This window comes from Dreissena polymorpha, chromosome 9 (genome assembly GCF_020536995.1).
Source record: "Dreissena polymorpha isolate Duluth1 chromosome 9, UMN_Dpol_1.0, whole genome shotgun sequence".
NCBI lineage: Eukaryota > Metazoa > Mollusca > Bivalvia > Myida > Dreissenidae > Dreissena > Dreissena polymorpha.
Window position 1 is genome coordinate 1,773,446 of NC_068363.1, and position 19,493 is coordinate 1,792,938.

Sequence of the window (19,493 nt, forward strand, 5' to 3'; positions counted from 1 at the left end):
CATTTACCATGGTCTAATATAGCCATTATATGCATCTTTTGACGATTTTAAAACCTAAAAATTATAAAGCGTTGCAACGCGAAACGATTGAATAATTTGGAGAGTTCTGTTTTTGTCGTTAAATTTTGTGAAACTACGAAGATTGCTTATATAAGGTATAAAATACTTCACGTATATGTACTCGGCGGAATAGCTCAGTAGGCTAAAGCGTTTTTACTTCAGGACTCTGGCAGGACTCCAGGGGTCACTGGTTCGAAACCTGGTCCGGGCAATATTCTTTTCCTTTTTTTAATTTTATTCTTGATTTTTTACTGGAGCTTTTACGATCCAATGTTTACATGTATCGATATAAAGCATTTAATGAATAAGTTAAAAAATGCCAAAATCTGTGAAAAGGCCCCTTTAAATACACCTACAACAGCGGCATTGTCGCAGTTGAACTGAATCTTTTTGTTTTGTAACATATACCCCCATATTGCAATTGAAACCAATATCGGGAAAAGCTCTAAGATCGTTATGTCGCTGGAATGTCCATCTGTATGCCAGTCTACTGGCCAACTAGCTGCGCACCAGTGCGACTCAAAATAAATACCAAACCCGAGCTCCATTCCAGCCGCGCTATCGGTGAAAATAATGACATCCTCATTAGACAGCCAAAGCTGACCATGAAACATTGATATCCCATTGTAATTTGCAAAAAAACTGCAACTACATGCGCAAGTCCAGCTTAATATCTCGCCTTATTCTAATTCGATGTAAAGGCTTGGTTAAACCGCATGTCGCATTAATGAGCCGACGACAGAACGGTCTACCTGCTGGTATAGCCCGACAACAAAAGTTAAGGGAACCTATGAGAGACTGTATATCGCGCAACCTTGCTTTTGTTTTTGACAGAATTTGGCTAATCTTTTCCGTCAATTCATGTATCTTTGCCATTGATATTGCCATTTTGTGCTATCTAACTCTAAGCCTAAGAATGTTAGAACCATTTTTAGAACCAATTTTGCATGGTCGCGCTCGCTGCTGTGATGTTTGACGCGGTGGGCATTGTTGACAGGCTCGGTTGCTGTAAACTTAAAGTGGGTACACTAACATGAACATGAAGGGGCTCACTTGTAACGATACCGGTGCTTGAACAATTCGGCACTCTTTTTTTCCTGTTCTCAGCCTCTCTAAGTATTTGATCAAAATCAATAACTTTTTTTAACTTTATCCCCTTCATTTAGCCTGTTGCCATCCGGGCTTACCGACCTCGGCCTCTTCTACTCCCCTGTCTTTCTTCGCGCACCTCTACCCCTCATGCTGACTGAGATTAAATACGATTTTATACAAAAGCTTTAAAGTCTGTCTGAACTGAATTTCGTCTCGACGGAAAAGGAAGTAGCATTCCAGAAAATGTCACGTGTGCAAATTCTGAGAACCTCGGCGTTAGCAAATTGTTAGCGTCCCTTGATACGAGGTAGCGAACAACCTTACCCGTATTGTATTTAAAAATAAATGGAAATTATTTCTTATGGAAATGAATAATTTGTTTTGTCTCAGCTAAGTAAATTCCGTATTTCCTAAAGGCTCAGTATTAAGACGCTGTTTCCATTATTTTAATGACATTAATGATATTGTAGAAAATATTGTTAGTGTTACCTGTTTGTTTGCTGATTATACGTCCTTATCATTTACTTCATCTAACTTAGTTGATCTACAGGGTACGTGCATTTTTAACCATGACCTCTGCCTTATTACATGTTTGCAAAACGATGGGTTTTCATTTTAATCCCAAGAAAACTAAAGCAATTGTATTTTGCATTACCAAATAATATTCCCTTTCCTGAGTAAGGTTTGTTTTCTATCCGTAAAATGTGTTGATAATCACAAACATTTACTTCTGACTTTAAAGGGGCCTTTTCACAGATTTTGGCATATTTTGAAGTTTGTCATTAAATGCTTTATATTGATAAATGTAAACATTGGATCTTAAAAGCTCCAGTAAAAAATCAAGAATAAAATTTAAAAAAGGAAAAAAGTAGCCGGTACCAGGGCTTGAACCAATGACCCCCGGCGTCCTGGAGTTAGTCTGAAGTAAAAACGCATTAGCCCTCTCGGCTATTCCGCCGAATACACACAAGTTAAGTATTTTATATATAAGCAATCTTCGTTGTTTCGTAAATTTAAACGACAACAACAGAACTCTCCAAATTATTCAATCGTTTCGCGTTGCAACGCTTTATAATTTTTAGGTTTTCAAATCGTCAAAATATACATATAATGGCTATATTGGACTATGGTAAATGTTCAGTAATACTGTTTCCTCACAAATATCATAACTAAAACTAAAATTTGCGAATCTGAAACAACTTTTTTCAATTTTGTCAATTTACCAAACCGTGAAAAGATCCCTTTAAGCAGCGATGGGAAATGGAACAATCATATTAATTATATTCTAAAATCTGCGTCAAAGTGCTGGCAGTTTTACGAGAAATACTCAATACAAACTCAAGAAAATGTCGAAACCAAATATACTTCACCCGCATGCGGCCATTACTATAATACGCGTGCCTTGTATGATCGGATGTAAATTTTATGAATTATAAGAAAAAAATCCTAATGAACCCGCGCGTATTATTTAAGGATGATCGAGATCAATCTTTTTTGGAAATATATATACTGAATATAAATGACAAAATCTAGACTAACGAAAACGTTATTTAAAAGTCGTTAATATCTACAAAGTGCACAATAGCTAATGTCCCAATTACATTGCTTACCTTCTTCCATGAACAGTTAAAATAGCGACCACTTTAAAACTGACATATCGGTGAATATGGCGTGAAGCATTTCTAAGAAAAAGCATAACATTGTTTATTTACAAACACATGTTTAAGGTTCCAATAAGAGATACACATGTTTTTGTACTATTTACTTGTAACGTTTTTTTTTTGTTCGTTAAAACAACACACACATATATACAAGCTTATAACCGCCCAAATCCTTCGTTCGTTTTATACTCGTGGGTTCAATATATGTAGGACCGGTTTGCAGCTATTTTATTCCATATTAGTTGCCTTTTGCATCATGTAATGTAAGTTTCTTAATCTGTGTTGACTCGGCAGACATATTTGACTTGTTATGAACATGACATTTACAGGGCATTTGCATGTAAGAGATTTACATGTATCCATATTTTTTTCGTTTTGAGCATTTTCCTTAAAAAATATATTTTCCATAAATCTCATAAACATAATCAGGATAATAGTGCATTTAAACAGGTCCCTAAATTCTAAAATGCTGAAAGGTTGTCTACAACAAAACTCATTTTATAAAGTAAATAAGGGCCTTTGGCCCAAAATACACAGTATTTTACACAAAACAACACAGGTTTGTAGTTGCGAAAATATCATCTTACATATAAAATATATCAAAATGTTAAATTGTATTAATAAGATGATTCATATACGTACATAATTTCTATAGAGTATCATTATCTGTTGTGCTCATCAGATACTAAAAGTCATGTACAGTATTTCTAACAATATACCAGTTATATAGAAATTCCCTACGTACAACGTCATGTTTACTAAATGAAAAAAAAATCCATGATATTCACAATCAATATTATATATATATAATATATGCAACATTCAACTGCCTACCAACTTCACTTATTAATTCGTGGTTGGAGCAACTAAACTTGGCAAAGGCTGTCCTATATTTTAGTGGAATTTTCAAATGCAAATACCTTTCGATGTACATGCATTAAGTAGAGACTCATAGTCATTGTGCCAATTCTAGGTGACTCAATCAATTATACGCTAGCGAAAATCGTAAACAAATAAATCTACGTTGCCAATATCCTGAGAGATCCAAACGATCCCGAACCCATATCTAAATATTAAGGATTATACATTCGTAGCCCAGCAATTACACCCGGGTTATCTATTGATATTAATTTATTATAGGAGTGTTTGGGAAATTAAATCATATGCAATTAACAAAATATGTAACAGATAAAGACAGTTGGCCACATTCACCAAGGGCTATATTTTGTATTTGTATTTTTCCTAACATTCAAAGGGCGTTTACATATTTCAGTTTCGGACAGTGTTAATATTTACATATTCGTATCCCCATATTTGTGAACCGTAGCACACTATTGGCTTTACCATGCTATCAAAAAGTAAAAAGAGTTCTTTAATAGGGAAGTTTCCAAGCGTTATTAGTGACGGCATACATATTATTTCTCCTTTCTTGTACCATGCGCTCTCCGAGAATTGGTCTATGAGTGCGTATTTGTTCTCTGAAGTACTGTTGAACAGAGAGTAGCAGTGTAGTTTCCCGTCCTAGAATCAGTTCACGGTCTTTAAATCGTGTCGATCCTACCCTGACTGTAAATTTGCTTGGATCCCGAGATTTTATGCGATGTGCACGGTCGATTTCGAGCGTGTCTGCATCGTGTCCGAAATTAAATATTTCTCGTAGAAATGAGCGTACTTTTCTTGTCGAAATACCCCAGTTTTCATTTAAATATGCCGTTTAAGCGAGTGTTTCAACGGAATTGATTTCAATCTGGTCTAGCTTATTTTTCACATGTGGCATTTCTTCTCGCAGTAATTTATTATCACCTCTAAGCCGGCCATTGTCTTGCTTTAATTCGTTAATTGTTGACAAATTGTGTCAATCTTTGATTTATACCGCCCATTTCTGTAACTATGCGTTCATTTTGTTTGTCTAGGTCGGTTATCATGTTTCTTCGAAAAGTAAAAAAAATCGGAATCATTACTTGAATCTATGGATGACCTACTTTGATTGCATCGATAAGTCCCGCTGTTATTCACTGATCTAAATGATGGCGATGGTTGAGAAAATGCGTAAGACGACAATGTCCGCTGCCTCGTCACCACGCCCTCTCATGTATCTTGACGGGGGTTGTAGTTTAAGATGACATTCACAGATCCGTGAGTCTGGTTGCTGCGTTTTGTTACGTGTCGGGTCCTGCCAAATAGTATGCGGACCAGGATTGTACTCCACATCGCCACACATAAAGTATCAAGAAAGCCCTGCACGTGCGCATGCGCAAAATGAGAGAAATAATTATATTAACTCCTTTAGTCAAAATAAGCACCTTTAAACATTTAGTTCGTCTGCGTTTAACCACATAACAGTGCGAAAAGAAAGATGGCTGGTATGAGAGGGTTCGGACGCTGTACCAGTTTCGTAAGCGAGCACAGATCGTGAACGACGCTGAAAGTTGTTTCAAGGAAGCAATAACTCTTGGGGTGACTGGGAGCCGGCGTAAATATCCAGAAACGATATTCCAAAAGGTTTCGTGATATTTTTGAAGGGAAAAGACATACGGATTGACAGCCATCTCAAGTTGTAGTGAAACGTCTACTGCAGAAGAGTCTAATGCATTCCACGAGCAGCTACAAACTGCAGCTAGTGACATCACAAAATTACAAAATGATCAATAATATAATAGCGACGAATAATGCCCATGTCGGTTTATCACATTTCAAGAACAAATGAGTTTAAGTCTACATGGTTATCTTGCATTTATGTCGATGTTTGAATCGAGTCTGAAAGTGGATTGTGATGAGAATGTGTTCATTTTTGAAATACTGGTTTCATATTTCTCAACGCGTTCGAAGCTGCAAATGACAATTTAAATTTCTCTTGTAATAGTCTTCTAAACGTTCTTGTTCCACGGTGTTGCATTATTAATTGATGTAATGAAAGTTAATAGTTGTAAGGATTTAAGATATTTAATTTGCAGTTTTGTGCATTGTGTTAGCCATTGTTAAAGAAAGGAAAACATGTATACAGCATGCCTCTGCCATATTAACATTAACATACTTTTCAGAGCGATTTATTGAGCACGGATAAGTTTACCATGTATATACTATAAACACATTACAACGGATCAAAGATATTTAACTTGTTTCAATGTCCAAGTGTTATTTTAAACACGTAAATGGGATGAATCACAGTAGTATCGTTAACATGCACACTTCACCCCACATACCGATCATACTGGATGTAAGCTCTCATCAATTTAAAAGTAAGCATGTTCCGAATGAAAGAGAATGGGATGTATACATGATATCTGTCCCTCAATGATTGAGGAATAGTATATATAAAAACTTACCTGAAAATATTATTTGTTTAATTATTACATCATGCAAATATATGTATTAATACATCTTCGAAATAAGAATTAATTGCGAATGATGTGATGGATATATCGCAGACTTAAATATTTAATAAAATGATGCTTGGATATTTTAAAAACAAACCGTTCTAAACTGTATAGTTTGCATAATCTTAGTGTGTGTTAAATTGTATAAATACATCCGACAGTATTTTCCCACAATTAACGATATGGTCAAAATAGCTCAAAAATTAATTTGCCAACTTGCCAACAAAAAAGTAACTGCCAAACAAAGTTGAACAATATCGTGACCGCCTGTCGCCTGATAATATTGAAATCATTTTGAATACAAACACTATAATATATTGAACTGTTGATTCTTTTGTTATCGTTTACTTTAACTTAATTACAAAATAAATATTATTTTATTTTAGCAGTCAGTTCCTACAGTTTAATAGGTTTGATTTACTTTGTGATATTATTGGTCAAACATTTGTGGCCAGTAGGTTTTATGTTCATGTAAATGATGTTTTCATTATTTCTATGTGAATACTTTGTCAAGCAATAATTAATTAAACAGTGCATGTATCAGATTGTTGCATTTACATTTGCCATGTGTGTTATCGGTCAAAACCAGATTTATTGTTCAGAGCTGAACAACTTTTACTCCTTTGTTGCAGTTCCTAATTTAAATGGCCATTTATAATTGTATTAACTCATACAAACTGCATGAGAAGCCATTACATACAAATGATTATGTACATGAGTGTTATTACAAGTTGTATTGAGGGTAGTATATCACTGTTTCAATGAAGAAAAGATTTATGCAATCTGTATTAAGAAAATAATTTCTAGATAAACGTTTTCTAAACAACACACACGCACTCAACACTCATTCTGATTTTATTATACCGACCGTGTATCGAGTACATGAATTTTATTGAAGGGTTGATCAATACTGAGCAAAATTTGAAATATACGTATTCTAACACTTAAATAATATATTAATATTGTTCGCTACTTCTGAAAATAGTATAATAACATGGTATTTTATTTAAACTGTGTGCATTCTCTGTTTTAAGTATTTTTAAACACGTAGCTATTGCGCAACTTTAAACTCCATCAACTTGTTAAGATTGTGGTGTACGTTTAGAAACGTATAGATCGATTTTTATCCAAACCACGCGCTGTATGTGCGTGTTCGGCTATTAATACCGGTATAAAAATATACCGATTTTCTGAAATCATGAGTTCGTTTTCACAAAGTGTAACCTGTGTTTTCAGAAAACGTATAACAATCTAATGCATACCATTAATGCAATAACGTTTAAATAGTCGATAGTATATAAGATGCTCTATTACTTACACGTCGGTATAATATATTATAAAACTGATGTGAATGTGGAAATTAAAGGCTAACTTCTGCGGCATCAGCACGAGACATATACCTTAATTTTGCCCTTGAAGTACGGTAAGGAAAAAAATCAATATAGTTTGACACTATTCATACATACTTGACACGACACATACAAAACATAAATAACTTTACAGGCATAGCATCATATAGTTAAATATTCATATCATTCTCAGAAAAAAAGTGGAAATAATGGTTGTAAAATTCAATTTACGTGGTTTGATTGTTAACACACACGAGGTCTTAAAAATATGAACAGGTAAATATTCTTTAAAAGAAAACAAATCTATTTACATTTGATTCAGTTTGGTGGACTACATAATCAGCCACATTTCACAAACACCTCTGTGCTAAAAATTATCGTTTAATTATGTTTGCGTTATGCTTGTTCATCTCTGAAAATGTAAATGAAACCATTAAATGATATTAATGAGCACCTATGTTTGTCAAATCGAATGTATCGAACGTATCATATCATCGCAAACATTTAACAATCAGAACGTAAAACAGTACTCGGCAACGAACCAAAACGCTTTAATAGAAACTAGTTAAAAATGTAGAATACCCGAATACATCACCATACTTGCATTTGTAACGCTTGGATGTTATCTCGTGTGTTGACGACAATCAGTCCTCTGAGAGGTCATTATTTATTTAACGTGTTATATTTTACCTTGCATTGTGACAACATAGGTGTTTTTCTGGCTTCTGTTTAAAAGGTAAGTTTATTTGAATGTGTGTATTTGTATCTGTTTTACTCAAAAGCATGCTTTAGATAAAATACTGCAATATTGTCTTTTTGCAATAATCCAACACCCAGCTATATGACTTTATGTACAAAGTATATACGAAGAACTTCATTACTGTCATTAACTGCTGATGTTCAATATTATCTTTTACGCAAAAGCAAATCATAACCAGCATAACACATATTTATATGACTGGGTATAAAGGTAAAGGTTAGCACAGACAACGCGGTGACCATTTTTTGCTATGGACGTGTATTATAATTTGACGAAAGGAAGTGAAAGGCATAAGGCATTGCAATTGTCACCCCGTTCGTCCATACTTAAACCACTGACGGATCTCGCTTAAACTTTCGTACAGTAAATGACTTGGCTCCGACGAGTTTTTTCAGAGTTATGTTCATTGGTCTAGAATATGTCTAGAATATATAACCTTGTTAAATAATAGAATTAAAATATAATTTTATAATACTGTATAAATAAAAAGAAGTGAAACTCCAGCTGCTGGAGCGTTATTGCATTCTCAATATTTACAATGAGTTGGTCCTTTATTTAAGGCAAGTTACCAATTACCAAAACAGTACAAAACAGCACAATGCAAAACAACATACACGCATATAAGAATAAAGTTGGGGTCACCGTCTTGGAACGGTCAATGCAAAGCATTTTGGGGTTTAAACTGGTTTTAGAGCGCTTTACCTCACACCTGGCCCAGCAATATTCATGATACATATAAGTGTAAATAAAATTTAACCTCATAGCATTGCAACTCAAATTCAACAATAAAAAAAGGGAATTACAACTTTTTGAGGAACGAAATGTGTGTTTTCAACTTCTCTTTATCTAATGGGTCGATATCGCTAAAGCTTTCACTGTTGAGTGACCTTAATGAGTACACCTACATCTTTATCATACGTCGGCGCAATCACACTTGATTATTACGCGACGGGTGGTGCTAGGTCAAGAGAAAGAAATGAAATGGTAGGATAGATAGAAGAGATTTGATAGTTAAAAGTATAGAGATAGTAGATAGTTTTGCCAGATTCGTTTTCTCCTCTTCAACCCAGACCTCTCCGGTTACGGTGGCCGCGGCCGGCACAGCAATGGGAATCACTAGGGGTTACTTGAAGCTGGGCGCCTAACAGTGATTAGAAGGTGAGTGAGGAAAGCCCCTGCTTGACGGATACCAAGTCAGGGGCCTCTGCGACTGACTGAAGGTGGTTCCAAACTGATATGGTTCGTGGAAAGAATGAGTTCTTGTGGTAAGATGTGGATGTAGACGGCTGGTGGTACTTCTTGTTATGGTCCTTAAGGCGACTTGGGGCTTGTACAAGGTATTGGTTGGCTGGGATATTCACCAGGTCATTGATGATTTTGTACAGCATGGTGAGTTGCGCTTTGGTCCGTCGTGACTCAAGCGTCTCCCACCCCAAGTGCTCGATCATGGAGGATACGCTGCTGGTGTTGTGGTATCGGTTGGTCACATATCTAGCAGCCCTCCTCTGTACTATTTCAAGCTTGTAAACCAGGTCCTTTGTAAATGGGTTCCACACTGTGGAGCAATACTAAAGGCCTGGCCAGACAAGAGAGGTGTATGCCGAGGTGTTGACCTTATCATTGCTGACGCGTAGGTTGCGCTGGAGGAAGCCGAGTGTACTGTTTCCCTTTTTCGACATGATGTCCATATGGTGGTTCCATGAAAGGTTTTGGGACAAGGTTACTTCCAGGTACTTGGTAGTCGAGTCAGTCTCGAGAATGTGGTCTTTCAGGGAGTAACGGAACATGATTGTGTTCCTCTTTCTGTGGACACGGATAATGCTACACTTCTCTGGGTGAAAGTCCATACCCCATTGTTTCTCCCATTCGGCTAGCTTTATCAGGTCGTTTTGTAGGATCAGGAAGTCTTCTTCCGAGTTGATTTCCCGATACCCACACAGTCAGCTGCAAATGGCCTTACTTTGGATGTTACATGTAGTGGCTAGTCGTTGATGAAGAAAAGAAATAAGATGGGTCCGAGGACGCTTCCCTGAGGGACTCCGCAAATGACGGGTGCTGGCTCGGATGTTACTCCATCAACGACTACCCTCTGCGTGCGATCTGTCAGAAAGGCTTCAATCCACTTCTGATGCCATAGTGGTTGGAGCAGGCGACTGTGCGGGACCCGATCGAAGGCCTTGCTGAAATCAAGTACTGCAAGGCCATGTTGTTTATGGCGGACCATGGAATGGACGAGCTCATTGATCAGCGTCAGTAGCTGGGTTTCGCAGCTCCGTCTTCTCCTGAAACGGTGTTGACAGTCCGTGAGGATGGCATGTCTATCAAGGTGGCCCATTATATTGCTTACAATAATGTGCTCCAGTATCTTACATGCTATGCATGTCAGTGAAACCGGCCTGTAGTTGCTGGCTTTGAACCTTTCCCCTTTCTTATAAATTGCCGACACATTGGATGTCTTCCACACGTCTGGTATACTGCCATACTAAGATACTAAGCACATGTAATATTTTGCTGCAACGATTTTCGGAAGAATTATTGCCCTTTCTCTGTTTATCCATTAAATAAAATAAATTAAATAAAGTCCCAAAATGTTCTTGTTTAACACCTCTTTAACTACTGGATGGATCTCGCTCAAGCTTTCACAGTTGGATTATCGTAATGTTGACCCATGTGTGCCTAGTGGACTCTCCCATCCTTCTAAATTGGATCAATGTATTATAAAAATTAGGGATGAATAGTATATATTTATTTCTATATTTAGAATATTTCTTATAGAAATTCCTTTAAGCAAACAGCACAGACCCTGATTAGACGCCGCATCATGCGGCGCCTCATCTGGGTCTATGCTGTTTGCCAAGGCCTTTTTTCTAGACGCTAGGCATAAATGGGTGAAGATGACCGTAAAAAACGGAATTTCGGTTGCGATGAGTTTTGGCAGATTAATGGCCCTGTGTCTTCTTTTCTACACTGTATAATATACCTATTTTTATTCAAATTTGTTTGTGTTTGTTGCTTTTTGTGCTGTGTCTAGTACATTTTTGGAATGTCAGACTGTTTGCCAGTAAGTCACTTGGCAGTAATAAAGGGCCTCGTGCTGATATGAGCTATCTGCTCTAATTGCGTAGCTTAAGTTACGATGTACATAGACTGTATTAATTCTTATGATCTTTTGACCTGATAAGAACACATCGCTTTTGACCATAAATACTGTGTGTTCATGTTTAAGCTTTCTTGAGCACATCATGTTCATCATAAGCTTTTGCTACCACCTTTGGCCGTCTTTCGTAGTCCGGGTCAACATTTAAAATGTGAACTCAAAATATGCCAAATGTGTATGAAGCACAGTCAGAAAATTCATCCGAATGTAATATCAGCCGAACTGAAAAACGTTTCCGGTTCCTAGGGAAGCCAGGGTTTGGCGCAGTTTTCCTTATGTGGTTAAAATGAAACCTTATCGACAATTTAGGAGTCATCATTTTGCCAATTAATCATCAAATTTGCTCAGAACATTTGTTCTTAAGATCTCGGCTGAGTTTGAAAAAGGTATGAGTTCGTATGTGTTGCAGATCCGATGAAAAACATGGCCTGTTTAGTGAAACTTTATAAGTATATCGAAAGCAAACCTTCGGAATAATAATGTATGACGTAGTCAATACCAAGATACTAAGCTACGAATATACTTAGAGCCTGGAAAGTTTATTAATATATTGGCTTTGTTTTAAATTAGGTTATACTATTTAATATTTTAAGTATAACTAGTGTTTTGTTTCTATCAATTTAACCGCGGAAACAATAATTTGATATATTTGCCAATAATTATCATCCAATTAATAGTATTTATCATCTAAAGCCTTCTTTGAAATACTGAAACATCAACCGACTAAATGCAATGGAAATAGCTTCTTTTAAATGGACAACCTTTTGTGACGAGTTGCAAAATGGCGGATGTGGGAACGCTTGTTTAATTATTGTTTGCGAAAGTAGGCTTTGGGCGGGGATTGGTGCGCGGGCCGGGTCCGGCACGGTCGCCGTCGTCTGTGCTCTTGTTGGGAACGGAAGGGTCGGCGCTAGTAACTGAGGCCAGACGATATAGACTTCAACGACGGACGTACTCATATTACCTCCTCCTTTTCTGCTCCACAAGACCATAATGCATAACCAGGTGCAATACATAGCATGTAATTTGTTATAACACAGCAATACAGTAATCATATATTCGCCTTCCAAATAAGTATATACTAAACATTTAAAGGTAATTTCATTATATAATAATAGTGCATGGCCCCTTTATCTGACAGCTTAATTACGCATCTGATAGGCCAGATATAAAATACCCATTCGAGTAACACTGTGAAGACGCAGAATGACTTAAAGAAATGAAACACAAACAAACTTGAATATTCTTCTTCTTTTTCTTTGAATGCGCATACGATTTACTTTATGATATCTCGACCGAGTTTCAAAATGATTCCAATTATCACAAAAGCTGCTTCGAATAGTTAAGTCCCTTCGGGTCTCATGTGAACGTCTAGGGCGTTTCACCCTCTTGTTTCAGTTATTTTAGCTCATCTTTTTTTTTAAACAATTACCTATTGTCACCACCTGAGCGTCGGTGTCTGCGTCGGCGTCGGCGTCCGGTTAAGTTTTGTGTTTAGGTCCCCTTTTCTCATAAAAAATCATCACTATTGCATTCAAACACGGCACACTTACTATCATGAGGGTATTGGGTAGGCAAAATTGAATAACTCTGGCTGGCATTTTGACAGAATTATATTCCCTTTTTATACTTTGAAAATTGAACGTTTGGTTAAGTTTTGTGTTAAGGTCCACTTTATTCCTAAAGTATCAAAGCTATTGCTTTCATTCTTGCAAGACTTACTAACTATCATAAGGGACTGTGCAGGCAAAGTAATGTAACTCCGACTGTCATTTTCTTAAAATTATGGCCCCTTTTATACTTAGGAAATCGAAAATTTGGATAAGTTTTGTGTTTAGGTCAACTTCATTCCTTAAGTATGAAAGCTATTTCTTCCATACATGCAACACTAAATAATTATCATACGAGAACTTTGCAGACAAAGTTATGTAACTCTGATTGGCATTTTGACAGAATTATGACCCTTTTTTGACTTTGAATATTTAGTTTAATTTTGTGTTTAGATCCACTTTACTTCTAAAGTATCAAGGCTTTCAAACTTCAAATACTTTCTTACTATTATTAGGATACTGTACCTGGCTAGTTAAATTTGACATTGACCTTTGAATGACCTTGACTCTCCAGGTCAAGGTCAAAGTATTAAATTTTGCTAAAATTGCCAGAACTTCTATATTTATGATCAGATTTGATTCATACTTGACAAAACAACACTTACCTGACATACCACAATATGCTCCACCCAACCCATCCCCTACGCCACACGCTAGAATTCCCTCCCCCCCCCCCCAAAAAAAAAACAATATCATTTTTGTTCTTTTTTTTTGAAAGATCATCTAATAAATGACCACACCCCAACACTATACCCACCTTTAATCCCCCAAACATGACCACACCCCCACGCTGTACACCCCTCTCCACCTTCACCCCTCCCCCTTTTTGATTGAAGTATTGAGATAGGTCCCTTCACCAGGGCTATAGATAACGGACGTATTTGCGTTAAAACGCAATAAAAATAACCAAAAAACGTAATTAATTTCAAAATAAAGCTTACACAAACGCAAATGCAAATTTAATAACGTAATTCCCGTACTAAAAGATCTTGCGTCACAAAACGCAATTCTTACGAACACCGGGCGTATATTTTAGACTGGTTATTTTCCGTATTTTCCGTGGATAGTTGATATGCCGTTCTATGAAGAAAAGAAGGCAGTCTTTCCAGCGGTTATCAATCTTTGTGGTATTATTGTAATTATTCGTAGATCCGTCCGATTTCTACTTTCATTTTCAAGGTATTCAACTCAAAATGACCTGAAACGGGGTGCATCGCTTTGAACAGCCATAACTTTGTCAATAGTGCAGCGATTTTCACGAACTCGGTCTTATTGAACGCAAAAAAAATAAACGAACTTTGATCAGAAATTCAGTAATTGTTTGTTGTAATGTACAGGTACCTTTTTTAATACCAGTTGTTTAAATAATAAAGTAACCTTAGTAGATTTTATTATATTATATATGTCATTCCCTAAATTACCCAATTGAGTTAAAAAACCGGGGTTGAAAAACCCAATTAAGCTCAAAAGTAGGGGGTGAAATTTTTTGCTAAAATTCTATTGAATTTTCAAAAACCCTATTGTTGTAAAATACAGGAGGCGAATTACCCAATATACCCCAAAAGTTATCTATAGCCCTGCTTCACCTTTAAAAAGAAAAATAGATTAATGGTCTGCATCCGCTAGGCGGTGCTCTTGTTTTAATTTAATATCTGCCTTAAAATTTGAACCTATATTGTGTTCTACAGTTCATTTCATGACACTATATCCTGATAATATATTAAAAATTAAAGCCTGAACGCATATCTCTTTCCATATTTAAGTTCTTGCGTTTCTTTTCATATTTTGAAAATGGTACAATTTCTTCTTTTGTATGTATATGCAGCGCAAATCAGTATGGAAGATGTGACAAAATCAGCTGGGGCTGAAATAGCAAAAGCGGCATTACACAATCATGATGAACTGGATTCCGATTCGTCATTTGAATCAGCGTCAAGTGATATCGAAATCGTGGAGGATTCGTCAAATAACACAGAGGACTTTACAAACGATGTCGGTGGAAGTAGACCAAGATTATTAGATATCTCAGAGAATGAAACTTATGATGACCTCAGTGCAGTAAATAACGGTAATAACTCGAATAAGATTGCAGTCGAAGAACTCTCTTTACAAACTAGTGCCATACGCGCCGGAATACAAAATGAACTCGATGTGAATGATTCAGAACGAGCTCTTCTTTTTTTGCGAACCATGTGGAATTCAACACAAAACTGCCCCAGCATCAACGTTTTGCCCTAGTTGTGAAAATGAGATGTTATGTGATATATGTTCAGCAATTCATAGGTCGTTGCCTATTACGAAATCACACGATCTTGAAGATATATCTGAACATCCAGCAAACAAAAGGAGTGGAGCTATTCTCCCTTGCAGCTTATGTCTCTTGCAGAACCTAGAAACTGAAGCAAACTTTGAATGCCAGCAGTGTGAAGCCAATTTATGTGATTCTTGCATTAATCAACATCGGGCACAAAAGGCAACACGCTCACACAAAATTATGCCAATTAATGGAGCAATCAAACAGTAAGTCCACATTTAAGTTCTATTGCAAAACATATAATCGTATTGGTTATCTAAATTTTTCGAAAGAAAATATTACAAGTGTATATCATGTATTTTAAATATAAATATGTATTATACAGAGAGCCGATTCATGCCATCAACCAGAATGAAATGTCCGCAAAACAAACCACACATTTAGCTAAAGGCGCACTACAGTTGGTAAGCATTTATATATTTAATTCAAATATAAAAATGAATCCTTCTCATGATTTATTGGAATAAATAATGGGCTGTTACCAATTTAAACTAACACGTGTATAACTTTTAATTTACAAGTTAATTGTTTTTAGAAAACACCCGGACGTCCTACGGCTCTTGAGGTAACATCAGACTCGATAATGCTTTCCTGGACAAAGCCTTCGTTTTTCGAAGAAGGGGATTATTTTCAAATATGCTACAAGGACGTCATGCAAGGAGCAAAATGGAAGGTGTATACCGGAGAATTCACAGAGTGCACACAGGTTCTTACCGATGTTAGGTCAAATACAGAGTTTGTGTTTCGGTTGAGAGTAGTTTGCAACGATGGCGAGGGACCTTACAGCGAAGAAAGCGACGTAATTAAAACGCATGTTTCAACCGCTTCTCGTTTGGTTGGATTCTCAGTTCGTCTTGGTGCGGAGGCTGTGTCACCGATACGGTATGCTTTACCAATGTGTGAAGTAAAAGGAGCACGAAACGGAAAAGCAAAAACGAGAAAATTTGAAGTTGGTAAGAGCTGTTTTTGGTTGCGTTGAAAGTGGTATATTTAACATGTATGCACATGTTCATATCAGCATATTTGATATAAATGCGAAATATAAACAACGAGAAATGTGCGCTAATATGATTACTTATGAAGTATATTAACACGTATTCTTACTATTTCAGGCTCACCGAAAGATGCTAATTGGCAGGAAAAAACAATTTTGATGATAGGTGAAACAGGAACAGGAAAAAGTACCCTCGTGGATGGGTTGGCAAACTTCATATTAGGGGTAACATGGAATGATAATTTCAGGTTTACCATTGTCAATCTGGAAGAAGAAGAACAGCAAAAGATTAAAAATCAGGTAAATGTGTATGTTTATGGTGGTGATACACTTTTAAAAATTATCAAATACATGTAACAATTATTACAAAATGAGTTAAGATCTTTGCACGATTGAACGTATTCAAACGTTCAACAACAGTATACATGATAGTTGATAATGTATTGATATTAAGTTCTATACTAAAACCAAGTTTAAATACGAAATGCATTTTGAGCAAATGAACGTCTTATTTTTTTCACCAAAAAATATATGAGTCATTTAATTTTCATACATGTATGCTTGTATAGGCACTTTCCCAAACTGAGTGGATAACATGCTATACCATTCATCCGCAAGATGGAAGCAGATTACCGTACACTATCAATATTATCGATACTCCCGGTTTTGGTGATACACGGGGCATTGAACGGGACCAGGAAATCGTGGAACAAATTCGAGAGTTGTTTTCAGCGAAACCGCCAATGGGTGTCTTATACATAGATGCCGTTTGTTTTTTACTGAAAGCACCGGATGCTCGATTAACGCCAATTCAAAGCTACATATTTCAGTCGATCATGTCATTATTCGGAAATGACATAGAAAGTAACATATGTTCTCTGATCACATTTGCAGACGGCATGGATCCTCCAGTGTTCGCCGCTTTAGATGAGTCTGGATTACCCTTTGGTGAAAAATTCACATTTAATAATTCTGGGCTGTTTGCGAAAAATACAGATCTTTCTCAAACATGTTTATCGCCGATGTTTTGGGACATGGGGCTTGTCAGTTTCAGAAAGTTCTTTAAACATATCGATACTTTGGCGACAAAAAGCTTGCAACTAACCAGTGATGTGCTATATGAGAGATGTCGCTTAGAAGCAACGATCCGAAACCTTCAACCAAAACTCGACGTTGGTCTCAACAAGATCAATGAATTGAAAGCAAAAATTAAATTCTTTGAAGACAATAGGTCCATCATAGCCGACAACAAAGATTTTACATACGTAGTTATGACAACTAAGCATATGAAAAGAGACCTACCACGTGGTCGTCATGTCACAAACTGCACACATTGCAATTTTACATGCCATGAAAATTGTAAGTATGCAAATGACGTTGACAAAATCAATTGTTGGGCAATGACAAAAGGGTTTTGTAGAATTTGTCCTGAGAAGTGCATTTGGAATCTACATGCCAATACGCCATACATATTTGAATTTCTTCTTGTCGAAGAATTTAAAACCTACGCAGAAAAGAAACACAAATATGAAGAGGCGTCTGGAAAGCTTCTTTCTCAAGAACAGGTGTTAGAAAAGATGGTAGAGGAGCTTGACGAAATGGTTGATACCATCGAAGATATGATGATTGTTGTACGAAATTGCAACACCCGTCTAGGTAAAATTGCCTTGCGCCCAAATCCGCTGTCCATGGTCGAACACATTGACCTGATGATTGAGAATGAAAAGCTGCAGAAGAAGAAGGGTTGGTATGAGAGAGTTCAGACGCTGTATCGGTTCCGTAAGCGAGCACAGGTCGCTGATGAAGCGGAGATGTTTCATAAGGAAGCGCAAAACCTTGGTGTGACCGGAAAGAGACGTAAGGACAAAAGGACTGTTTTCCAACGATTTCGGGATTTATTCGGTTTCTAAGTGCCGGAAAAGGACACAATATGTATTGAGTGTCGACCGGTATTTGTAATGCATGTCTGTTTTATATCTTAAGATTATCAAGTCATGAATGTTCAACTTGTTTCATCCTAGCGTACATGTAATTGCATATTAGGTTCACGACACGGTTTCGCTTCAATGATGTTTAATAAACGGTTGCATTTAATTAAGAATTATGTATAACTGGGCATTTTATCAAAGTATCAAGTAGATCCAATTTGGCATAGTACGTTAAACACCATCATGTAAGCAAAATATCCTAAAATAATTATCCATGCATCAGAAAAGTGAGCCAGTATATGTTCGTTAATTTGTATAAAGGGGATAAAGGTAAAAAAAAATATCGATTTTGAGCGATTGCTTAGAGAGGCCGAGAACGGTGGTTCAAGTGGTTCAAATAGTTCAAGCACTGGTATCGTTCCCTTTCATGATAGTGTACCCACTTTTAGTTTGCAGCAACCGAGTCAGTCAACAATTCCCGCCGCGTCGAACATCACAACAACGAGCGCGGCCATGCCAAACATCCGGATAGTTTCGGATGACGTAGCGGCCCAAATCCCCGATCTGTTATATCAACAACTTGGGCGGGGTGAATTTGTCAATTTCGCATCATTGTTAAAAGGGTCCGTAGAGCTCCAATTCCTCTGTCAGGGGCAACACTTTCAGTTTCAGTGGACGGCCGCCTGGTGGCGCAACCAAAAGAATGCAAAGACACGATTGGTTAGATCGAGAAATGATCAGACGCATTCATTATCTTCATGTCTGTGTATTTATCGTTTGATCATAACAAATCAAAAACACAAGAATTGCTGAAATATTTTTGGACCATAAGAGAGGCCGCGTACCGCCAGGGTGGGTCGGCTTGGCGCACTTATGACGAGCATTTCAGGCTCCGTCAGGGCATCTAACCTGGTCGGAAATAAATAATGACCTTTGGTGGTGCTGTATGCTTGTACAAACCGCAAACCGGAAACGCGCGCACATCGGGAACGTTTCTACGCCCCTAACGCGACCAGAACACGTGTAATTAGTTTAACCAGGGAAGTTGCCGGCTGGTAAACTGCCGTTTTCCTCACAATTGCTCGCGTTGTCGGGGTAACCATCCAGCAATAAACTGTCAGAGCGTAGCGGAAGCCTCGGGAGTCGCCCAGCGCGCAAACACACCGAGGTTTGATGCTCCCTTTCGTTGCA

At 37.1% G+C, this 19,493-nt stretch overlaps 1 protein-coding gene across 3 annotated transcripts; it reads left to right on the forward strand.

Annotated features, from left to right (window-relative positions):
* The first annotated feature begins 8,132 nt into the window (after positions 1–8,132).
* On the forward strand, positions 8,133–18,468 carry LOC127845722 (uncharacterized). Of its 3 annotated transcripts, XM_052376820.1 has the most exons (7): positions 8,185–8,275; positions 12,284–12,461; positions 14,892–15,586; positions 15,706–15,784; positions 15,916–16,333; positions 16,493–16,674; positions 16,944–18,468. In XM_052376820.1, exons 3-7 carry the CDS (start codon positions 15,222–15,224, stop codon positions 18,282–18,284), a joined length of 2,385 nt encoding a protein of 794 aa, XP_052232780.1. In that variant the 5' UTR covers positions 8,185–8,275; positions 12,284–12,461; positions 14,892–15,221; the 3' UTR covers positions 18,285–18,468. The 3 variants fall into 3 exon arrangements, with proteins under 3 accessions (XP_052232781.1, XP_052232780.1, XP_052232782.1); XM_052376821.1 differs by lacking the exon at positions 12,284–12,461 and having other exon boundaries at positions 8,133–8,275; XM_052376822.1 differs by lacking the exons at positions 8,185–8,275; positions 12,284–12,461 and adding an exon at positions 9,349–9,457.
* Positions 18,469–19,493: the final 1,025 nt, after the last annotated feature.

Bases quoted from the DNA above. Each gene is read 5' to 3' on its own strand.
- LOC127845722 (XM_052376821.1), top strand. From the start codon at position 15,222: ATGATTCAGAACGAGCTCTTCTTTTTTTGCGAACCATGTGGAATTCAA. The intron at 16,334-16,492 runs GTAAGAGCTGTT...TTACTATTTCAG, and splicing joins AACGAGAAAATTTGAAGTTG to GCTCACCGAAAGATGCTAAT. The intron at 16,675-16,943 runs GTAAATGTGTAT...ATGCTTGTATAG, and splicing joins AGCAAAAGATTAAAAATCAG to GCACTTTCCCAAACTGAGTG.